Source organism: Crotalus tigris, unplaced genomic scaffold, assembly GCF_016545835.1.
Source record: "Crotalus tigris isolate CLP2741 ecotype Arizona unplaced genomic scaffold, ASM1654583v1 scf7180000020955.813331, whole genome shotgun sequence".
Classification (NCBI taxonomy): domain Eukaryota; kingdom Metazoa; phylum Chordata; class Lepidosauria; order Squamata; family Viperidae; genus Crotalus; species Crotalus tigris.
The window spans coordinates 508,572-532,213 of record NW_024098276.1 but is presented as its reverse complement, the minus strand read 5'-3'; the positions used below and the strand labels follow the sequence as shown (position 1 = coordinate 532,213).

General features: G+C 38.0%; 1 protein-coding gene across 3 annotated transcripts in view; it reads left to right on the top strand.

Moving 5' to 3' along the window:
* TRMT61A (tRNA methyltransferase 61A) overlaps positions 1–22,643 on the top strand; it is a 57,322-nt gene extending 34,679 nt beyond the window's left edge. For all 3 annotated transcript variants that reach the window (XM_039368938.1, XM_039368936.1, XM_039368937.1), the window contains 2 exons: positions 389–655; positions 21,623–22,643. In XM_039368938.1, coding sequence (XP_039224872.1) covers positions 389–655; positions 21,623–21,951 — 596 coding nt within the window. In that variant the 3' untranslated portion in view covers positions 21,952–22,643. The remainder of the gene's footprint in view (positions 1–388; positions 656–21,622) is intronic.
* The last annotated feature ends 999 nt before the right edge of the window (positions 22,644–23,642 follow it).

Below are 23,642 nucleotides of genomic sequence, written 5' to 3'. Positions count from 1 at the left end.
AGGTTAATTATTTGGCAATTATTTTTGATTTGGGCATAGTTATGAATTCCCAAGTGAACATCTTCCATATGTTGTGGGACTGAATTTTTGTGATTATGTAGTTGCCTGCCTAATTCAGTATCTGGCAGACTTTCCTTTTAGACCCGATCCATATGTGACAAATAGTTGTTGCAACTGAAAGCTTGCAAAGCTTATTCTTTAGCAAAATGTGGCCTCTCACTAATCATATGAGACAGACAATGTCTAGAATCACTTCTCTTTCCATCTTAGCGCATTAACTATGTTAATTTTCTCCAACTTGCATCCATGCAACTCTGCCTTTGATTTTCGCAATAGTTGCCTGATTTTGCTTTTTTCAAATATATTTGATTGTTTTTTGTCTTCCCAGGAACTGGAAGTGCTTCTCTCTCTCATGCCATCATCAGGACAATTGCCCCAACAGGGCACCTGTATACAATAGAGTTCCACCAACAAAGAGCTGAAAAAGCCATAGAGGAGTTTGAAGAGCACAAAGTGGGGCATTTGGTGACAGTCAAGACCCAGGATGTCTGCAAAAATGGCTTTGGTGTTACCAACGTGGCAGATGCAGTGTTTCTGGACATTCCATCTCCATGGGAAGCTGTAGGCCATGCCAAATTAGCATTAAAACATGAAGGTATGTGTCTTTTTCAAAACCATTTCCAACCTGTTACCTTTCAGAAGTGTTGGATTTAACTTCTATTATGCAGTTAAGCATGGCTGTCTTGCTGGATAGCTGTGATGGGAATTGTATTCTAATACATTTGGAGGACAATAGGTTGGAGAAAGATAGTCTAGGAAGGTTATCACTATGATTTGATACATGTTTTGCAAGATTTGGAGTCTAGTTGATTTCAGAATTTCCCAAACTGTCTTACCTTCAGTCAGAGGATAGTCTTCCTAACCCCACCTCCAGCAGTCCCTAATTGGCTGATATTTCTGTAGACAAAATGGGGAAGGGAAAAAGATTTTTCTTAGGTCACATATTACTTTGGAAAAGAAAAAGGAGCCTCCATACTGTGTGCCGTTTTAAGCACATATGAGCATGAATGCTTATCTGAGTATGTAAGTGAACAAGTACATACATGTTCCCTGATGTGAAAGGCAGCTTGTTCACTTGCATTTTTGATGTGATTCCTCCAATTTGTAGTCATCTGAGGCATTAATTTCATTGTTATAGATTAGATAAATCTATCATAGCACTAACTTACACTGTAAGCAGACAGTAATGGTGAGGAAGCATTTTTTTCAAGCTGCAAATAATATCTGAATTCAGCATATGAAAGATCAAATGATGATTTGTGTTTTTGGCTCTTTTTACTGATTGAATTTTTTTTCAGAGAAGATAAATGTATTCTTATCCTTATAAAATCCAGAGAGCATTTTTCTTACCCTTGTTTTGCTAATATTTGTATACACTGGAGTAAGGTCTTTTATAATTTATATTACAATGATCTTTAGTCATGCACAGTAAAGTCTTATCAAGTGTGCAGCTGGAAATTTTCAATGGATAGTATATTCCATCTATTCCAGAGAGCAGAAAAAGTTTCTCAAACCTGCTTTCTCTGGTGTTTTTCTTGAATCAACTATGAATGCTAACCATTTGTTTAATGATAAAGCTGAAAAGCCATGTATAACTAAGTCTTATGAACTACAGAAGATATATTTGGCCAGATATTCATAGGATTATGTCATAGGAAACAGTGGAACCAGAAAATCATCAGCTTGTTGCATTAGAATGATTGATACATGTCTGTGAGAGATCAGTTAATTTCACAAACTGTATGCCTTACATCAGAGACTGTTAATTAATTTAAATAACCATAATAAAAATGCTTCAGGGTTTTCAACAAGCAGCAAGAGGAAGAAAACAACTTTCTCCTGCTGGTTTGTCTTTGATTACCAATTGTAGCTGGCTTATGCATAATAGAAAACGCTCTTGAACTTCTGTCAAGCGTTTTCTAGTTGAGCTACAAGTGTGTGGGAAGAGATAGTAGGATAATTTGCTGAATGTAAATGTTCTCTGACATTTTGTTAATAGCATTTGTATGTGTGACTTACTTACACACACACACACACACACACACACACACACACTTCCTTTCTGCTAATAATTGTGAGATTCAATGGCACTTTTGTTTCTCTTTCTTATGAACCTTTAGCTTTAGTCCAGATCAGCATACTTTATTTATTTATTCAATTTCTGTAGCCTCCCATTTCTGTCAATGGCTCTGAGCGGCTTGCAATTCAAAAAATACATTACAATTAAAAATACTAAAATATTTTAAAACAATAAAAATAGTAATTCGTTAAAAATGTCCAGATTAAATATACACGGGAGCAAGATACTTGTCCAGTTAGCAATACCAGGAAACAGGGTCCTTAACACAGTCATAGGAACATAGCCAGATTTTAGGGCCTTATGAAAGGCTAACAGGGTTGGGGCCATTCTAACTTCCAAAGGGAGGATGTACTGAGAAAAAAGTTTGTCATCTGGCTGATGGGATCTGCAGCTTCTTCATTCTGCTCGATCTGGTTGGACAGATAGAGACAGTGGGAAAAAAGCAATCCCTCAGTTCCAAGTGATCTAGGCTTTTGCGCAGTTCACGCAAAAGTGGCATTACATATGCTATATATCTGGCACCATTTATTACCTGCACAGATGCATTCTGCACTGCATTCTGCACCAATTGAAGTTTCTGAATGGCAGTCCCATGTATAGTGTGTTACAGTAGTCTAACCTAGAGGTTACAAGGGCATGAGCAGTGCCTCCTGATCAAAGTATGGGCACAATTGGTGCACCACCTGAAGGTGTGCAAGGGCCCTCCTAGCCATGGCTTCCACCTGCTCTTCAAGCAGGAGCTGTGAGTCCAGGAAGACCCCCAGGTCTGTCCAGGGCAGTGCAACCAATCCAGAACCAAAGATGAAAGACCTTGTCTCTGGGGTGTTCAAATACCCAGAGCCACTCTGTCTTGCTCAGGCTGAGTTAGAGCCCATTTTTTCTCATCTAGTCCCCAACAGTCGCCAGACATGGGACTTAAGGGGCCTAGGGTAGATATAAAAGCTGGGTAGCATCAGTGTATTGATGATTTCTCACCCCAAACCAATGGATCACCTCACCCAGAGGTGTCATGTAAATGTTAAATAGGAGAAAGAACAGAACTACGAGGCACTCCGCAAAGTAGGGTCCACAGGCTGGATGTCTCTCCCTCTATCAGCACTGACTGGAACTATCCCCAGAGAAAGGGGAAGCACCACAGTACACTGTTGCCTACCCCCAGTGATCAGAGCCTGCCCTGCCCAGAAGGATACCATGATCGATGATATCAAACGCCACTGAGAAGTCGAGAAGAGCCAGGATGTATGCACTACCAGTAATCCCACTCTCGCCAGAAGTCATTCATGAGAGCGATCAATGCCAACTCAGTTCCAAACCCAGGTCTGAACCCCGACTGAAAGAACTCTCATCCAGGGTTCTCTGAAGCTGCCTTGTCACCACTATTTCCATCACCTTCCCTAGAAAGGGGTGATTGGAGACCGAACAAAAGCTGCCTAGACTAGCTGGGTCGAACATTTCCATAGTTGTTTTAGAATATAAATTCTATAGTAAGTTGTGTTGGTTTTCTGAATAGATTGTACAAAGCGCACAGTAGATTATACAGTTTCATTTTCTTTAGCACAATAATCAAATAGCTGTCTTGTGAAATGGAAGTCATCCTTTACATGAAGAATGGCAGAAACTTTCCTTTCTTGTTCTCACATTTAGCTACCTTAAATACAAGAGAAACTAACTGATGGTTCATGCCAAATAGATACTAAATATGAATTATTCTCTTCTATCCAGTTCTCCTGATTCAAAACATATTTATATAACCAGTTAGGGATAACTGGCTTTGGGAGAATTCTATAATCTTATACCTGGGTATAAATCCTTCTGTGCAATATAAATACTGCTAATCTATTTTAAATCCTGTCTGGTTTCATAGTGGATGCCTTGGAATGCCTCCATTAGCTCTTTTTTTTTTGTTATTCTAGAGACCAACTGATTTCCTGGACTCAGCTTAAATTGTGTTGACCTTTTACTTGGAATAATTTGAGCAAAGAGTAACGTAACAAGATTTTGGAGACTAAAACATTTGAAGACTAAAACATTGGATCTGTTGAAGGTGATCCATGTTTTAAATTCAAGCAAAATGCCTATGTTATCAGTTAAGCTTGAATAAAATATTTATAGCTTACTAGTTAATTAATTTCTCAGATCCAGCTGAATTGAATCACTTTGTTGCTTTGGGCATGATGCGGATATTTGAGAGCTTCCACTTATACTGAATTTGTGATTTGGACACAATATTGTTGTTTCTTCCTCCACAACAGCGCATGTCCTATTCTTTGGACAGAACAGACATAACCTTACACCTTCTCTTATTTAAATGCTGGGCAGAAGCCATTTCTGTAATCTTCACACCTAATATTTCAGGATGGTGGCTACCTTACTGATTAAGAAGAATGTGTTTGATCCAATCAAGAATCTTTCCAATCCACAATTCTCTTTTCATGGTGATCAACAGAAAATGATGAAAAATTTCTATGTTTACCAGTTACTTTTAGAAGACAGAGAAGAAACTTAATTTTATTAAGCTCGGGGATGGTTATGAATATAATCACCTCCCCCAAATACTGTCAAGGATTCTTAGGCAGAGTGAAGAAGTTGCCTCAAGTGGCTTGGAAGGCAAATTTATGTGCCGTTTGCCTTGCACTCCTAAAACTGGACTTCTGCATTCTGATGAGATAGAGGATACTGACTGATTGGCCCTATTGAAGTAAATCCAACCAGATTTTGTAATGGGAGGAGACCTATGTTAACGGTGGTATTGTAGAGGAGAAGGCTTTTTCCTTTCAATTCCACTCACAGTGGAGAATGACATTTATATAAGAGAAACTCTAGTGTTGTGGCATCAGGTCATGCCCATGTCCATGGAATTACATCACTGAGATTGCTGGGAGTTTGTCTTAAGTAGATTATGTTGACAGCTGGAAATGTAACCCAATTCCCACTGCCTCTTGGATAAATAATTAATTTACACAGACTAGATCTTCAAAATAAGATCCTATATCCTAATGTTTCATGCTAATACTCTTAAGATGCAACTGATTTCTTAGATGAGCAAATTGTACAGTGTTGAAGTATTATAGGCTGAATAATTCAGCAAATCTTGCCAAGTATTTCCAAAGTTAGTTAGATGCTTTTTGTTACTTCTCAGGGGGAGTATTTTGCACTTATTCCTCAGAATTCTTAGGACCAAACTGTATGAGAAGAAGCCTTTCATGTCATTAGGAATTGTGCGGATGGATTTTAGAAAGTAAATATCAAGGCATGCTCTCATCCGTCCACCACTAACCTAGAGAGGAACAAATTGGAGAATGCTGTTTTAAGCTAAATGTTAACTGTGATCTATAATACACCATTCTATTTGACAGAGGATATTAATTTTTAGTTTACACATTCTACAAATCCCTAACAAGGAGGTAAAGAGGAAGAATGCATTTTCCTCCACTGCTATGATTCAGTCCTGATATCTGAAAAACTTTGCTCATTATTTTAATAGACTGAGAGTTAATGGTCTTTTGCTTCTATTCTTGTCTTCTGAATGCTTTGACCTCCCTCCCAACCTATTATATTGCAAAGAGCCGGAAGAATTAAAAATAATGCTTGCCGTGCCCTTTTGCAGGTGCTTATTTTCTGTCAACAGTGCTCTTCATTTTTGGAATTCTGGAGGATCGCAAAAACATTGCCCTGCAGATTTTGCTTCCTTGCTGAACTTAAATAGTCTCTCTTTTCTCTTCATCCCTTTTTTAGCATTTGCTGATAAATATTTTTCACTACATTCATTACAGTACCTTGATTTTGGTTTCAACTCCATGTTAACAAACTTCTTTAGGCTATCAGTATACAGTAGAAGATGTGCAGCTACATGTAGAAAATATAAACACAATGTTTGACTGAATTGTCATGGAGATTTCTTGCTATGTGTTTCATCAATGACAATCCTAGATCTGTTTCAGTTTCTGATTCATTCATGTTTCCAACAAATGAATGGGGTGTTGAACTGAAGTCCACGATCATTGCTTATCCCAGGCAAGATCAATTTGTATATTTTGGAACCAAAACAAATTCCCGAGAAGCTCAGAGACAGCTTCAGTAGTTGCCTTCCTTATCTATACCTTGGTTTCTTAGCTTCCTTAACTACGGTATATATCTTGTACTTGGTTTCTCAGTAAAGCAGTAAAACACCAAGACAATTCGGCACAATGACAGCAAGACTGAACTTTTGTTAAAATGTGAATACCATTGCCCATTATGATTCTCTCCAAAATATTCAAGATAATTGGTGAACATCCTGCATGCTAGCCTTCCATACCTGGTGCCCTCCAAAGTGTTGGACTTCAACTTCCATATGCTCTTTCCCCTTCCAGCAAGTTCAGAGTCCAATTGGGTGGGTTAACGGAATTGAAGTCCTAAAGATCACACAACTGGGGCATTGTAACTTGCTCTGGAACATGGAATAAAATCCTGTTCAGTTTTACTCTCAATGCATCAAGTTCCTGGAGGGAATGTTGAGCTAAGCATCTGGGATGCCTTGCAGTAAAGCGGTGCTTTTCAAGTTTGGCATCCTTAAGATGCTGGCTCAGGAACTCTGGAGTTGACGTCTATACATCTTAACATTGCCAGGTTTGAAAAACACTGTAAAGAGCATGTCAGATATCGCTTGCAGAGGACAGTGTAATGAGAAATATAGTAAGGAGAAATGTTAGATGTGCACATGCAGCATTTTACACGTCTACATATGCACATACACATGTCTTTCACAATGGGTAGCTTGATCTTTCTATAATTTCTATAGAAGTGTACCCTCTTTCTCTCTCTCATAATAAGTCTCTCTAACAAATGGGAAGAGATTAAGAGTTTTTTGATAAATAAAAAACTATATCAGGTTTCTTCTATACCAAAATGTCTAGGTGTTGTGCTTAGAATAAGCTATGCACATTTTAATCTGCACAATGTTCTGACTGCAGCATTAAAAGTCTTGAATAATTAACAGTTGCTTTGCACTGAGAAAGAAGGCAGAGGACAAAGCAGAAGAAGAGACTAACAACCAGGAAGGAACAGCATTAGAAAGGGAATCATACAAATGTCAGAATGTACATCTCCTATCAGCTGGATATATGTGAAAAACTTCATAAATCTTTTCTCTCTCCCAAAAAGTGCGTAGAACACTTCTTCATAAAGAACAGGAATTTTAACATAAGAATTATTTGCACCTTCTCAATGTAATGCCTGTATACTCATGGAAATACTGCCCATATTTGTACAACAGTGAATAGTAGAAGCTCATTTTATTTTGTTAAAGGACAAATAATTATAAAAACAGTGCAATCCCAGTCACCATTGACTTAAGTGCTATATTGCATCCTATTGTTTGTCTAAAAGGAAGGGTGATCTACTGTTTGTTTTCCCCAGAAAATCTGACCCTATCCATTGTATTTAATATTGGAAATATTAATCATAATAATCTTGTTGACAATGAATGCACATTGTAATGAATTAAGAACAGGAGTGCAAACACATGCGTGTGAATGCACACGCACGCAACACACAGTTTCCTCTGCGAGTTAAATCCTACAGTTTTCCTTGTCGGCAAAATGTCAGTTTGCCCACATACTTTCTCACTTAAAGGACATTCTGTCCGCTCTTTGCCAAGGAAGTATTTTTAGTGTGCTCCAAACATTGAGCAAATGCAGATAGGATGTGTTGTCGGATACTGCTGCCTCACTCCCACAAACCATCAGTGCTTCCCACCACCATCCCCACGCTGAGATCCTAGTAATTTACTGCTGCGGTTGTTATGTTGCAAAAACATTTTGAAGCATACAGAATTCCCTGAAGGAAAACCCAGAGGGATGCCCACTCTAATATTTGGGAAAATTAGTTTGAAAGTAAAATATAAAAACACAAGAAATTGCCATATTTCGCATCATATGTACAATTCATTCTAGCTGACTTGTAACTCAGTTTTGCCTACTTACAAAGGGCAGGCAACTTTCCAGGTGTTTTGCACCACAGCTTCCACAATTTCTTACTTGGCTGGCTGGACCTGAAGCTCATTCCATTTGAAAAGTATCAAATGTTTATCCTTGCTCCATTAGACAGTGGTTCCTAGAGTGGATATTTCCCAGCACAACTCAGAGATAACAGGATTAGTTTAGAAGTTATTTCATGTAGCTCTTCCTAGGAAGTTTAGTTGGAATGGGAAGATGTATTTGTCCACTGAAGACAATATCCAGTTGTATCTGTTGAGATAGTCTTATTTTTTAGCATGCAGTCCTTAATAAAAGATCTTACCTGTCTTTGGGAATGAAAGCACTGCATACTCTCAAACTCTCGAAACTGATGATTTTCTGTGAGTTCCATATACCATTTATAAAACTCTTAGGAGAAAAGCTCTCTTTAGTAGCAAATGTCTAGAATAGACAATGGATGGCAACTACCCAAAGCAAGCCTGCGAGATTCTGAAGGCCTTTCTTGAAAATAGGGTGAGATGAGTGGATGATTTCCTGGAGCATTGCCCATAAGATTCATATTCTTGAAATAGGATCTTATGTCTTGTATAGCAGGGCTTTTCAACCTTTTCACCGATTGTACCACTTTTAGAATATGGCAATATTAAGTACCACCAGTCACCTAGCAAGGTGTCAAAAACTTGATAACAAAAAAGAAAACCTGGAAAAAAGTGATAAAGTACAGGTAGTCCTCACCCCCCTTTATATGCTCTCTTCTCTCACCCTCTTTAATATCATCTCTCACCCCCTTTAATATATCTCTTCTCTCACCCCCTTTATATCATCTCTTCTCTCATCCTCAGCAGGACCCAGGCAATGCTTTGCACGGCTCCAACTGAATCTCTGCCTAAAGACTGCGTGAGGCCACCTGCCACTCCCAATCAGCTGGAGCTGCGCAGCTATCCTGGGCTCTCAGCAGGACCCAGGCAGGCAATGCCTCACACAGCTCCAGCTGAATCTCCACCCGAAGACTGTGTGAGGCTGCCTGCCACCCCCAAGGCCGCCGCCAATCAGCTGGAGCTGCACGCTTTGATCCTGTGCTCTCAGTAGGACCCAAGCAACGTGCACTTCCAGCTAACCTTCCCACAAGCCTGTGTGGCGCTGCTGCTACTTCACCTCATCCACTTTTACACTTTTTTTTTACACTTTGTTTTACAGTGCTGTTCAACCCGTCGTATGCGTACCACCTGCCAGGTACCAACGTATCACTAGTGGTACACATACCACCCGTTGAAAAGCCCTGTTGTATAGGGTATATGGGTTATCCTAGATATGTGTTTATTGTTCCTCCTGAAATGCTTAATACAACTTTCAAGAAAAAGTGGTGTTTATGTCTGGACACATCCAAAACTCAAATATATTGTACAGGTGGTCCTTGACTTACAACCATTCATTTAGTGTCCATTCAAAGTTACAATGGCACTGAAAAAGGTGACTTATGATGGTTTTTCACACTTATGACTATTGTAGCATCTCCAAGGTCAAGTGGTCAAAATTCAGACATTTGACAACTGACATGTATTTATCACAGTTGCAGTGTCTTGCAGTCATGTGATCACCTTCTGTGATCTTTTCACAAGAAAAGTCTATGGGGAAGCCAGAGTCACTTATTATCTATGTTATTCATTTAACAACTGCAGTGATTCACTTAACAATTATGGCAGGAAAGGTGATAAATGGAGCAAAACTCACTTAACAACTGTCTTGTTTAGTAACAGAAATTTTGGGCTCAATTGTGGTCATAAGTTAAGGACTACCTGTATATGTTCTTTTCTTTCAAGCTTACCAGATAATTGTTTAGCCATATTTCATTCCAGGTTTTGAGTTTCTGAAAAGCTGGAAAGCAAAACCCCAGACTTACAAGTGACAAAAAATGAAGTGGAGAAAAATGGTTTTTAAAAATATGTTTCATAAATACTTATTAAACATAAAGTAATAAATATTTTCAGAAGTCCAGGTTTTTTTTTTCTCATGGTAGAAGTGTTGAAGCAAAACTTTGATACTACAATACCACAACCACAGCAATTCCAAAACAGTATTCTCTGTGCTTTGTGAAAGAAACAGTGAGCGTATGGTAATTTATGAATTACCAAGAGACTCCGATACAGTTTTTGTATAAAGCAGGCTATCCAAACACATCATGTTTTTCTAGTGCTGTTTCCTCTTTCTTCACCTTCTTGGTTCTCCGCTTTGTTCTGCACAAACTCAAAATCAGAGTGTCTGCTGGCCTCCTGCCTAACCTCTTTCTCCAGCCTAAGAAATAGGCAGTTTGACAGTTTAGTCATTTCCATCAAAATAATTTGCCCCCTGCATTGAATGGATGTAGGAGGGAAGAATTTCTTCAGATTCTCTTATTGTTTTTCCCGTCTTTCCATCTCAACAGTTCTAGATATAGCATTTATTCTTAAAGGCAGCTCCCTCAGATCAAAAGGCTCACGCAGCTTCCAATGTGAGCAGGACTAATCTGAGATAATTATTATATCAACTTGGGCTGACATACAGATCTCATTAAACAAATAGTGTGGTGCTAGTTTTTTGGGAAAGGAAGGAAAAAACACTCAAAGGAGCCACTTGAAGAGAAGGTCGGTTGGCATTCACACAGCACACATCGCTCTCATTAGACATTTGTTCCTGTGATAGGCTTCCCTAGGGAATCTCTGTTGTGGAAATCAGTCCTGCAGGAACTGTACACCAACATTCTCAAGGACAGAAAATTTCCTTTACTGTCCTGACAAATGTTAGTGGAATTTTTTCTTTTAAGCAAAAAGTAGACTTATGCTCCACATTTCTTGTTGATTTTGCTTATAGCTCTCCTAGTCAAATAACTTAAGGGCTTACCCATAATACAAACCAAACATTTGTTTTTGTTTTCTGTTCCAGAACTCATGTTTTAAGACTTAGAGGAAGATAAATTTCAGTAGAACTTTAGGAGATATTTCTTGTTGATTAGAATAGTTCAGGGTTTAAATGAATTAATTAGAGAGAGGGTAGGTTTTCCCCTGTTCCAAAACTGAAAGAAAAGGTTGGCTAGTCATTTGTGGCACTTGAATTCTTAATTTTTGACGAGAAATAGTGTTGTTCTAGATGGACAATGCTATTCTTTATTCATTCTTTTAAAACTTTTATGATTCTGTTAGCACTCTGTAAGATACAGATATGTAATGTAATGTTGAGAATTATTGGGAAATATCATTGAAGAACAAATAGTTGTCATTATTAATAATATATAATGGTAAATATTTAAATTCATAAATCCTTAAGCATATTTTACATTTTAATGCAAAACTGCATCAAAATGTGCCTCGAGCATCTTTATAATGTTGACAGCCAATATTTGACAATATTAAAATATCCATTTAATTCTATGTTAACAACTATATAGATGCAAACTAAATTACTCTAAATTTTGTACTTGAGAACTCTGTGGCATGTGATTCAGAAATGAAAACTACAGTTCTTTTTTACAGATTGCTTAGTATTGTTATCAGACCAGTTCCCAGCTGGGAAATCTGTTAGCTATAGTGGCATACAAGGTTTTGTAGATTCACCAAATAATTTTAAAAAAAACCTTATGATACAGATGATTTGTGCAGCCTGGCCTAGGAAAAACATCTCAACAGCTCGTGGATGTTTTTCTTTGTTTTTAAAGATTGGAAATGTCTATGTTTTCCTTATCTAGAATGTGGCATATCACCAGACACCATTTTATTTTCATCAGTGCATTGCATTCTAGGATAAACCATTGAACACAAAATGTTTTAAAAGCCTGTTGGAAACAATTGTAAGTTGCTCTCATGTCTTCCCAGTGCTTTCTCTGAGCACAAAGCGTTTATTGTGAGGTGACATTTCACAATGCTTCCCCCCCCCTTCCATAAATGTCAAGAATTAGAGCATCTCCTTCTCCCCGCCTCCTGCTTTTTTACAGCTTCTGCTTTAAAAGCAACATCCACCATCTGTTTGTGGCAAATCTCCTGAATATATTAATTGTTAGCTGTGATTTATTAATTAGATCCCCCACCTTCTGTACTGCTTTAAAATGTACCAGGCATCGCAGAAGCGCAAACAATTTGGATTGGCAAGAAATATCTGTTCCAGATGTTCAGTGATTTTAGTGACTGCATCTATTTTCTGGATATAAAAAATTAACCAACAGCCTCTGCAGTGACTAAGAGCAAAGGATGAAGGAAGTAGGAAACAAATTTAGAGGGAAAAGGGTATCATATGATAAATGATAAGTAGATATTCCATGTTGCTGTTTGTTTTAATTCTTAAGTAGATCTAAGCATTGCATATGTAGTATCATTATAACCAAGTGAGCAGAAATGGAATTAATTATGCAGTGACAGCTCTGTACAGGGCTGAATTCTATAATGTTTCTCAGATATCCATTGTCAATCTCCATTTAACAGTCTCTTTACTGGTACCTTTTCCTGGTAGAACCAAGAAATCTTTGTCTTCTGAGAATGCTTTTTTTTAGATTTAAGTGCATCTTCATTGCATCTTTGAGGAGACATTAAAGACATTACATGATTTGCCATAGAATTAGGAAACCTTCTGGAGGCAGGTATAATTGGCATTTTGTTGGCTGCAATTTTTTTTTTTTAAAATGTGCTATGTTGGGCCTGATAAGTTAAAAAAACAGTTATACCACATAATGAACCAGCCTTCTTGGATGTTCCTTAGTTAATTCAGGGGAATATTTAGGCGGTTCAGAGCCATTCCCATAAATAAAACATAATGTAGAAGCTGATACTTTGCTTTGCATGTCCCCTTCCTATTTAATTATTTTTATTAAAAGAATTTTTTTTAAAAAAAAAAAGTCAGAAGTATCTTTGTGACTATTACAGCTCAGTTGGTAAGGTTTGTTTGTTCTGTTAATATTTTATGAAATTTAATCTCAAATAAAAATTTAAAGTAGCCATTATTTTTTGAATTTGTGTATCAGTTGAATACTAGACTATCACAGGAGACTAGAGTCAGATCCCCCTTTAGCTAAGAAATTCACTAGATGACCTTGGACCAGTGGCCCATCCTTTATTCTAAACCACTTCAAAGGATTGTTGTGAAGACGACACATGGAAGAGGAAGTACATTGTCCTCTGTTTCTTGGAGAAGGGGGGGTTAAAAATTCATTAATTGTTTCATTAATTTTAATATAGTGCAGTCTCAGAAAATGCATATGTATAATCCTTGATTTCAGGACCAAAATATAAAAGTACTATTTTATTCACACTTTTCAATAAGGCATGTTTGGTATTCTCAGAAGAATGAGTTACTGGAGTCCTGGAACAGAGAAATGAATTAAATGTGACACTTCTACATTATGGATGACATTTTTAAAAAATAAAGCAAATATTTCTATACATATAAGCACATAAACACACGCCACATCCCTACATATTTTTCCTGGCTTTTATGTAACAGGCTTCCTCACATTGGCAGAATTGCATCTAATGGACTGCCTAGGAATTTTGCAAGTTATACTGTAATTCGAATGCATCTGAAGTGCAGTAGATTAGAGAAAACCAGAATTGTTTCAACCTGTACTCTCATTTTGTCATGTACTTTTTTTTGAGGGGGGGTAGGGAGGATCCAAATTGTGGGTCCCAAAATGTGCTTCCTTATTCTGCCTAACTTGTGAATCATTCTGCTTTTTCCATGGCATTTTTAGATGCAGAGCTTATCTTTCTCTTCCTGTTTTAAAGGAGGAATTAGATATAAACCAATATAGTGCCCCTATTATACTTTATTTTTAGCAGGCAGGTTGTATTATTATCTTGGATTACATAATGGTCTTTTGTAAGGGATTTTGCTCCATTAGAGGATTCAGCAGCAAGGCAGAGTTAGAAAGGAATTAAGGGAAGAGCAGCTAAACAATTTATACCACACCCGCTGTTATTTTTCTTTTCCTTTTGGTTCCCCCACCCCCATTAAAACCCATTGTGTCAAAAGGCCTGTATTACAGAAATGCTAAATCATAACCACGATCATGACCATTCTGCCTTTCTGGCAGATAGCATCTCCTTTAATTCCGTCATGTGATTTGGCCACATGCCTTTTCTGAATAAATCTGCAGTTTGCTATTCCATACTACAGAGGTGACATTGGGATAAGCAGAGAGAATTTCAGAGAAAGCTGAGTTATTTACAAGCAAGCTTTCTCCTGTTTAAAAGGTCCTGACCATTACAATGATAAATAAAACTCTGTAAATAGGTCTGGCTCAACAATATTTGTGCTAAACTACTCTTTTATCTGCTTGATCTGTTAACCTTGGGGAGGATTTTCAGTTGATGCCTCTTGTCAGCTTATATGGTCAGAAAAATGGGAGATCTCTTGGCTAGAAAGCTAAAGTCTTCTGAATTCTTCATCTAAGGACAGGAGATTATTCTGTATAATGTATACATACTATTCTCTTAAATTGACACAGTCCTCCAAATGCAGAGTAATCTGCTGAATCCTTGATTACTTCTTGTGGACATTTCATTACCCAACTAGGTGACATCATCAGTGTTGGATTTATTCCTCATTTATATTCAGTAGCTTGCACAGCCCATATTGGTAGGGGTATATTTTTGTCCTTGGAGTTCCTTGATTAGGATATTATTTTCTGCTTGTTTGTCTGGTGTTAAACCCTGCTTCTCTGGGGGTTGCTGCTGGAGAACATGTGTTCTGATCTTTTTTGCTTCCTTCTTAGCTGTTCCCCTTTACCAACCAACAGCATCCATTTTTTTTGTTTATTAGATTTAGATCCTGTCTCTTCTTCAGGATCTCCAGGCCTAGCTACACCTTCTTCCAATTTTTAATGAGCTAGGGGGTTATATCTAGTGATGTAAAATGTGGTCCGCAACAGTTTATACATAACAATGATGATGATGATGATGATGATGATGATGATGATGATGGAAGGAACCTTGGAGATCATCTAGTCCAACCCTCTGCTCAGGCAGGAAACCCTATACCATTTCAGACAAAAGGCTGTCCAGTTTCTTCTTAAAAACTTCCAATGTTAGAGCATTCACAGCTTCTGGAGGCACGTTGTTTCACTGATTAATTGTTCTTGCTGTCAGGAACATCTTTTTTACATCGTGGTGACCAAAACTGGATTCCAAGTGTGGTCTTACCAGGCATTGTAAAGTGGTATTAATACTTCACGTGATCTTGATTCTATCCCTCTGTTAATGCAATCTAGTACTGTGTTGGCTTTTTTGGCAGCTGCAGCACACTGCTGGCTTATATTTAAGTGATTGTCCACTAGGACTCCAAGATCCTTCTCACAGTTGCTGCTATTGAGCAAAGTACCACCTATACTATACCTGTGCATTTGGTTTTTCTTGCCTAAATGTAGAACCTTGTTTTTTTCACCATTGAATTTGATTTTGTTAGATAGTGCCCAATGTTCAAGTCTCTCCAGATCAGCGGTTCTCAACCTGTGGGTCGCGACCCCATTTGGGGTCGAACGACCATTTCACGGGGGTCGCCAAACAACGCGATCCGCCATTTTTTGTCAGCTGGTGGCACCACGCATGCGCGCCGTGCATGGGGGTGCCGCCGCGCATGGACACTGCGCATGGGGGTGCCGCGCATGGGGACGCCACCGCGCATGCGCGCTGCACATGGGGACGCCACCGCGCATGCGCCCCGCGCCCCGCCATTTTTTTTGTCAGCGCGCATGACCGGGGTTGCCAGAAAAAAAAGGTTGAGAACCACTGGTCCAGATCCTTCTGTATCTTAAGCCTATTTTCTGGAGTGTTGGCTGTTCCTGCCAGCTTGGTGTCATCTGCACATTTGATGAGTTATCCTCATCCAAATTGTTGAAGATGTTGAAGAGCACTGGGCCCAGAACAGAGCCCTGGGCACCCCATTACACACTTCCCTCCATGTAGATGCAGCTCCATTGAGGACCACATGCTGAGTACAGCCGGTCAGCCAGCTACGAATCCATCTGGTTGTGATGCTGTCTAGCCCACATTTTTCTATCTTATCAAGTAGTAGGTTGTGGTCTACTTTATCAAATGCCTTACTGAAGTCCAAGTAAACTATATCCGCAGCATTCCTCCGGTCCACTTATTTTGTCACCTGGTCAAAGAATGCATTAAGATTTATCTGGCATGATCTGTTTTTGACAAACCCATGTTGGCTTTTGGTAGTGACTTTGTTTGCCTCTAGGTTTTCACTGATTCGTTGCTTCATTATCTTTTCCAGAATCTTCCTACGTATTAAGGTCAGGCTGATAGGTCTGTAGTTTCCTGGATTCATTTTTCCCCCTTTTTTGAAGATGGGAACTACTTCAGGTCTTTTCCAGTCCTCTGGTAGTTTGGAAAAAAGGTTCAAAGAACATGTGAAGGAACTGAAGTTCTATACTTTTGTTATCTGAGAATAAATAGAAGAAGAAGAAATAGCACTCTTACACTGGATAGCTGACATGATGCATATTTTTAAAAATCACTGAGAAAAGATGGTGCATTTGCTGTTATATTTTATGAATTTTCAGCAGAGGTGGAGAAATCTCCAACTCAGTGGCTAGTTGGATCTGGACCCTGTCCTGCTGTTTTCTTTCCACACTTTGTGTGCCAATTAAGCATAGGAAAATTCTCATGTTTTGCAAATGGCATCTTTTTTCAAAGTCTTAGTATGATGGGGATTTTTTGTGATTTGTGGATTTTTGGATGTACATTTTAATCTACCACGAAGTAGATTAAGTAAGATGAGTTCTAGATTATAACAAAACTTGTATGACACAGGCATCATTATTAAATTCAACAAAAATGGACTTGTTAACATTTTTATAATGGTACGATTCATTATAGCCACTTTCTAAAGAAGTGGATGACAACTTTTTCAGTGTGAAATCACCTTCTCTTTTATGGAATTTTACAGAAATTACATTCACACACAAATAACTATTTATTACTATCAATAGGTATCTTTTTAAAAAAAATCTAAACTTGCATGAGTGAATGAAAAGTGGGAAAATGAAGGTTTGAAGATAGGAGAACATTCTGGAACAGATTAAGAATATGGGCCAAAGTTTCCATGTGTTAGAGCAAAGCTGAGGTTCCTTTCTTCATATGCTGCTTTACAGTCCACCCACAGCTATCTATTGTGTGAGACAAAGTAAAGAATTAAATCAATCCTTTGGAGTCCCATAATTAATCTTCTGATATTTCTTGTATCTATGTGTCTTAATATTTTTAGTAACTTTGCTTACTCTAGGATGAAAAGAAGTTATTTATATCTGAGTGCATTTGTCTGTGGACCAATCAGTTTTAAATTTAATTTGATAAGGCAAAATTTAAATTGTGAAAATATATGCCAGAAAAAAATCAATTCTATGTTGTGGCTCCTTAAATGTTAGAAATATATCCTGTTCCATAAAGTACATTATCTTTATTTGCTTCTCTTGTACTTTGGCCTTTCTGCTTTATTGCTCGTCATACTTGAAATATCCTGTCTCCAGCCAAGTCATAAAACGATAGAATCCTGGAGTCCTATTTTGGTCTAATCTGATTTAGACCGAGGATTTGGAGGAACAGATCTTTAAATACTGTGCTGTCTCAAAGAAAATAAAACAAAGCATGTCTCTTTTAAAAATATAATAGTTCAATCCAGTCTTGGCTGTCTGTTTTCTCTTTGAAAATGAACTTAAATTTAAAATATTGTATTTTATATTATTTATATTAAAAGATCCTTCAATTGCATTCTAGAATGACATAATACTTTCTTCTGCACATCTGTGTTAAGCAGAATGCAGTTACATCTAGCCTGTCATCAAAAGGGATGGGAAATTACCATTTTAATATGAATGTAATTAGCATTTTGAAATTACTGTACAGTCTGAAATGTAGTTATGCTTAAAAATGACACCTTTTTGAACTTAAAATAATATGTACATGTTCTTTTTAGGAAAAATGTATATAAATGCTTATGATTTAAGCAGGTTCTTTTTTCAAATTGGTGCAAAAATAGACAAAATAAACTTAAGTTTGTAAAAATAAGAAAGTGAACAAAATTAAACTTAATATTTCCCCTCCCCTCCTCTAAGAACAGTTTCTTCTCCTGTTCCTCTAATTCTGTTCTACTGCTTAATGTAAACCTTCTGGTCAAGACTTTATCAACTATTTATTTTTGTATCTCCTGTCCTTTTTTTTTTTTTGCACTAAATTACCAGAGGAATGAATAGAACTAGGAACACTAATAATGAGTTATCTGTCTTGCTTTCATAAGCCATTGGCAATCAAATTAACATTAGCAAACTTATAAAAGTAATAATTTCTCTGGAATACCTCTTACATTTTGTTTATTAACCACATTTTTGTACTATCCTAGTTAACCAAGTCTGGGTGTTGTATTAAGTCACCAATAAAGACCACCAACATAGACTAATAACACTACTCTTACCCTTTTTAAAACACTAAACATATTGGTCAAAAATCTAAACAGTTGCCCATTGTTCATCATTAGAAGTCAACAGTCTGCTGAAAAGTATATTTTAGTGCTTTCCAAAATTACAGAAGAAGAGGGCAGATACATCTTGGAGATTATTCATATATAGGCAGCAGCACAGCAATCAAGTAGTATGCTTCATTATGCGGGTGTCACCACAGAGAAAGCCTATCTTCCAGCCCATACCTCTTTTACTTCTGATGGGATCTTGAGAAAATCCCATTTAAAATGTCTAGTCAACACAAGCAGAATCAAGCTGAGTAAGATTACCCCTTGGGTCCAGAAGCCCAGTGAAAGGCCTTGAGATAGGCCTCTGCAGTCTCAGATTTTGTAATTGCAGAATAAGGGGGAGAGATGCTGCCTGGGAAACAATCAGATGAGAGAGACAGCAACGCTGGCTGTGGAATTCTGGGAGTTGAAGTCCACATGCCTTAAAATTGTCAAGTTTGGGAAACACTGCTCTAATAGATCAAGTTTTAAAAGTGATGGTAAGAAGTTTGTAATTTCAGACTTGCAAGATTTATGGTAGTCTTCAGGAGTAAACTAAACAGGAAACATGACTAGATGAACTGATTCTACTTTATTGTAAAGCTACTTTAACAGAATCTTGCAAATCTGAAAGTAGAAATTTCCCTTAAACCATTTTTAATTGCTTGATTCATTAAGGGGGATCCTTCCTAAATTTCCTTCTCTGACTGTTAAACTGCTGGGGGCTCCTGTGTCTCTTATCCAATTGTTTCCAAGATAGCATGTGTTCCCCTCTTACCTCAAGAGCATCCATACATTTCAGGTTTCCCATGCTTGCAGTCTGATTGAATAGTCTGCCAATGATACTCCAGCCATAGACCTCATGTTGCAGTGGTCTGGGCATAAATTACCATCACCAAGACATTCTGATCTAAGTAAGGCTGTAACTACCGTGCTATCCAGAACTAAACAGAGGTCCAGCAACCATTATCTTCTACTGCCATTCAGCCAGGAGATGTGAGTCCCAAGTCATCTACCTGTTCTCTAGATGAGCCTGTGTTGGCAATGTGTAATTGAGTATCATCAGTTACCTCTCCCAGTAGCCTCATATAGATGTTGAATAATAATGAAGAAAACACCAACTTCTGGAATATTCGACCTTGCAGCAACCACAGATGCTCTAAGTGCTCTCCCAGTATGCCAGCTGACCAAGGTAGACCAAATTTATAACCAAAGACATGCCAACTAATACCACTTTTTATTATAAAGCTACAGTAACAATATCGTGCAAGTCTAAATGTGCTTCACCCCTCCTTCCCTTTATTTTCTTGAGAACTAGTGGGGGAGAATCATGTCTGAGACGCTTTTTCAAATTACATTTCTGCCCAGGATTCAGATTTCTTTTATTTGACTATTGTCTTGGTTGCAATTCTTCCTCCTGTTTCTCAAAGTTATTCCTTCTTCCCATTCCACATTACAACAGCCAGCCATTCAGACAGGAGCAAAATACTGTAGAGCTACCTTATAACAATAACCCTAGTCCATGCAGGTGGTTGGAGGGATACCATAATCAGTAATATTGAACCTGTTAATGGGTCCAGGAGGGGCACACCCTTTCCATCTAGGTCCTGATAGAAGATTAATGTTGTTTCAATCATTTGTCCAGACCTGAAACCTGACTAAAAATATCCACATAGTCCACTTCTATGAATAGCAGTTTCACCAGTATGGCTGGTTCTTCAAGACAGTGTCCACCACCATCTTGTTCAAGAAAGGTGGGAGCAACACACTCTTCCTCAAAGAGATAGAAACCACTTCTTGAACCCAGCCATGCACATGTAAATTCTTGTCAATTTTCAAACATTTTTAGTTCCAGAAAATAATTTTGTACATATCTTATATAAATGAGCGTTATTCTGATGTGATTATAGGCTCACATGGTTGATTGAACATCCAGCTTCATAAAATTATAAAACAGAGTTAGAATAGATTAGTGATATTGGATGGGAGGCATTCCTCCTCCCCCAAAAAAACTTCCAGATCTGTAAACTGGGAAGTCAAAGAAACATCCTGCAAACAGTAATAGCAAACAACATCTGGATTGTTGCCAAGAAAACTACCCAGTCCAGTCTGTGAAGTTGGTAGGAGTCACACTTGAGTTGAAGGAGACTTTTTATTTAATACAAAATATATGCCACTGATAATAAAACAGGCAGCTTTGAAAATTCCATAAAAGAATGTCAGGATTTGCACAAAAGCAAAGAAAGTTATGCAGTGCTGCTGTTCTTGCCAAGATAAAATAAAAAAGCCATATTAGATTGATGGAAATTCATTTGAACATTTTATTTAGTTTGACAGGATGGTTGAAGAGATGCTATTGTCAATAAGCACTGTGAACAGAGAGCCAAATTTAACATCTTTCTCTGGCTCCAAATTTACTCAGCAGAAGTAAATTCAAATATATCGTCACTATTTATTAGGAGCTTTTCAGTTGTGAGAAAGTCACTGTCTCTAATGAGCTGCTAACATCTGTGTGAAGAATTTAAGAATTGGAGCAGAAATTAAGGACAAGGTATAAGAAAAAGGTACAGACTGTTCCAGTTTTGTCTGTATAAGGCAGTCAGGTACACAAGACATAGAGCTGATGCAGAAGTATGTTGATGGTTCAGTACTGTACATATAGTATCTATTCAATAGCAAGTGCCATTAAGTTCTGTGGAGTCTGTTACCAGACCAGTGGTGTAGGCTTGCAGTTCAAGCTAAATATTTAAATTCTGTATATTCTTGATTCTGTTGGAAGTTTTTCCATGCATGAGATTGTAGATTTCATATAACTATCCCTGCAACCATCTGCAATGTATAAGATTCAAGGTTCCTTCTCCTTTTATATAAACCAGCAACTACAGTCATTATATAATTTACTTCAGAAGAATGATCCCACTGGCTTTAATGAATCTCCTTTGGAAATAAATAATTCACAGAAATGTGCTTTAAATAGCATTATAGGAACTCAGATTGAGATGAAATTCTTAAAATTGCTGTTTTTTCATTCACAATCTTCCTTTTTCTGTTGTAGGTGGACGCATATGTTCCTTTTCCCCTTGCATCGAGCAAGTTCAAAGGACCTGCTTAGCTTTGGAGGAACACGGCTTTACTGAAATCACTACTTCAGAGATCCTGCTCAGAGTGTACAATGTTCGAACAATTAGCTTGCAAATCCCTGATCTTGGAAAAACAGCAGATGGTAATTCCAGCACTGGGGTTGATGGAGGCAACCTATCAAATGAAGATGCCTTGTGTCCAAATCTTCCACAGGAAACTATACAATTTAAGAGCGGTGTGCCACTTAAGGAAATGGTGGGTCACACTGGTTATTTGACCTTTGCTACTAAAAACCTATTTTAAATACAGGCTTGAGAGTGTTTCTGCTACGCACCCTCTGAATGTAACTTTCCCAGCTCTTTGCTTCCAGAGCAGTTCCATATATAGTCAGATTGATATTTTGTTTAAATAGCTAGGCAGGAGCACTAACCAGATCAGCCTTGGCAACGTGCTGTTGTTCTGAAACAATGCTTGCCTAGTTGTCAGATATAGATGATGTACTAATAACTGATAGGTGCATTTTGGAATTTACAAAGTAAAAGTCACAGGTGTGTGTGTGTGTGTTGCTTTTTGACATTTTTCTCCCTCGAAGAGGGTTAGCCATAAAGATTTTTTTTCATGCCTGAATATTTGCTTTAGAAATATATATTTTTAAAAAAATATGAAACAAGTCTAGTGTGGCTTTCACTTAAGCTATTAAAAACCACATCATGTGAAGTAAACATGTTTTTTATTCATACCCAAAAAGAGCTTCAGGATGCAGAAAGGCATGTACCAAACTCTTGCCAGCAATTCCTTAAACCGAATGCATATTTTTCTTGGAATGACAACTGTCTTCTGCTTTGGAGCTCAACCCTGTGATAGGGCAAAACTGCTTTCAGTTAATTGTTGAAGGGGCTGCAACACGGGCAGCCCCTGCACTCCAAAGTACCTGTTGATCTTTGAATCCAGTGTGGTATATGAGGGTGTTGGCTTTGTCCCTCACTAGTAAAAAATAGGAACTTTGAATAAAGCATGGATTCTATAGAGCAGGGGTTAAACTTGCAATGTCATGTGATGTGTCGCAACGTATCACGACTTTTTTGCCATTAATAATAATAAAGTTGGAAGGGACCTTGGAGGTCATCAAGTCCAACCCCCTGCTCAGGCAGGAAACCCTATACCATTTTAGACAAATGGCTGTCCAGTCTCCTCTTAAAAACTTCCAGTGTTGGAGCATTCACCACTTCTGGAGGCAGGTTTTTCCACTGCTTAATTGTTCTAACTGTCAGGAAGTTTCTCCTTAGTTCTAGGTTGCTTCTCTCCTTGATTAGTTTCCATCCGTTGCTTCTTGTCCTGCCTTCAGGCGCCTTGGAAAATAGCTTGACTCCCTCTTCTTTGTGGCAGCCCCTGAGATATTGGAACACTGCTACCATGTCCTCCCTTGTCCTTCTCTTCATTAAACTAGACATACCCAATTCCAGCAACCATAATGTTTTAGCCTCCAGTCCCCTAATCATCTTTGTTGTTCTTCTCTGTACTCTTTCTAGAGTCTCAACATCTTTTTTACATCATGGTGACCAAAACTGGATGCAGTATTCCAAGTGTGACCTTACCAAGGCATGGGGCGGCAGTTTGACACCCCTGCTATAGAGTCTTTTTTTATAGAAATATGCTGAAATTGCTTAAAGGTACAATTTACCAGACAATAGGTATTACATGTAATTCCAATGAATGGCGACGTTCCCTAGATACAGAGTGTAACTTTACATCTGCATTTGCACACACAGCTTATATGTACAATCAGTTTCCTCATTTACTTTACTGGGTGGATATCAGTGAGCACACTATTTAGCATTTGTAGATCTGTGTCCTTTCACTGGAATGAATGGAAAAGCCTTTCAGAATGAAGCAACACTGTGGCTCAGTCCATCCATGGTTTGTCTATTTTTCATTTAACACATTACCTGAGCATATCCAAGCCATTATGATTTGTTCAAGAGTCTATATTCTGG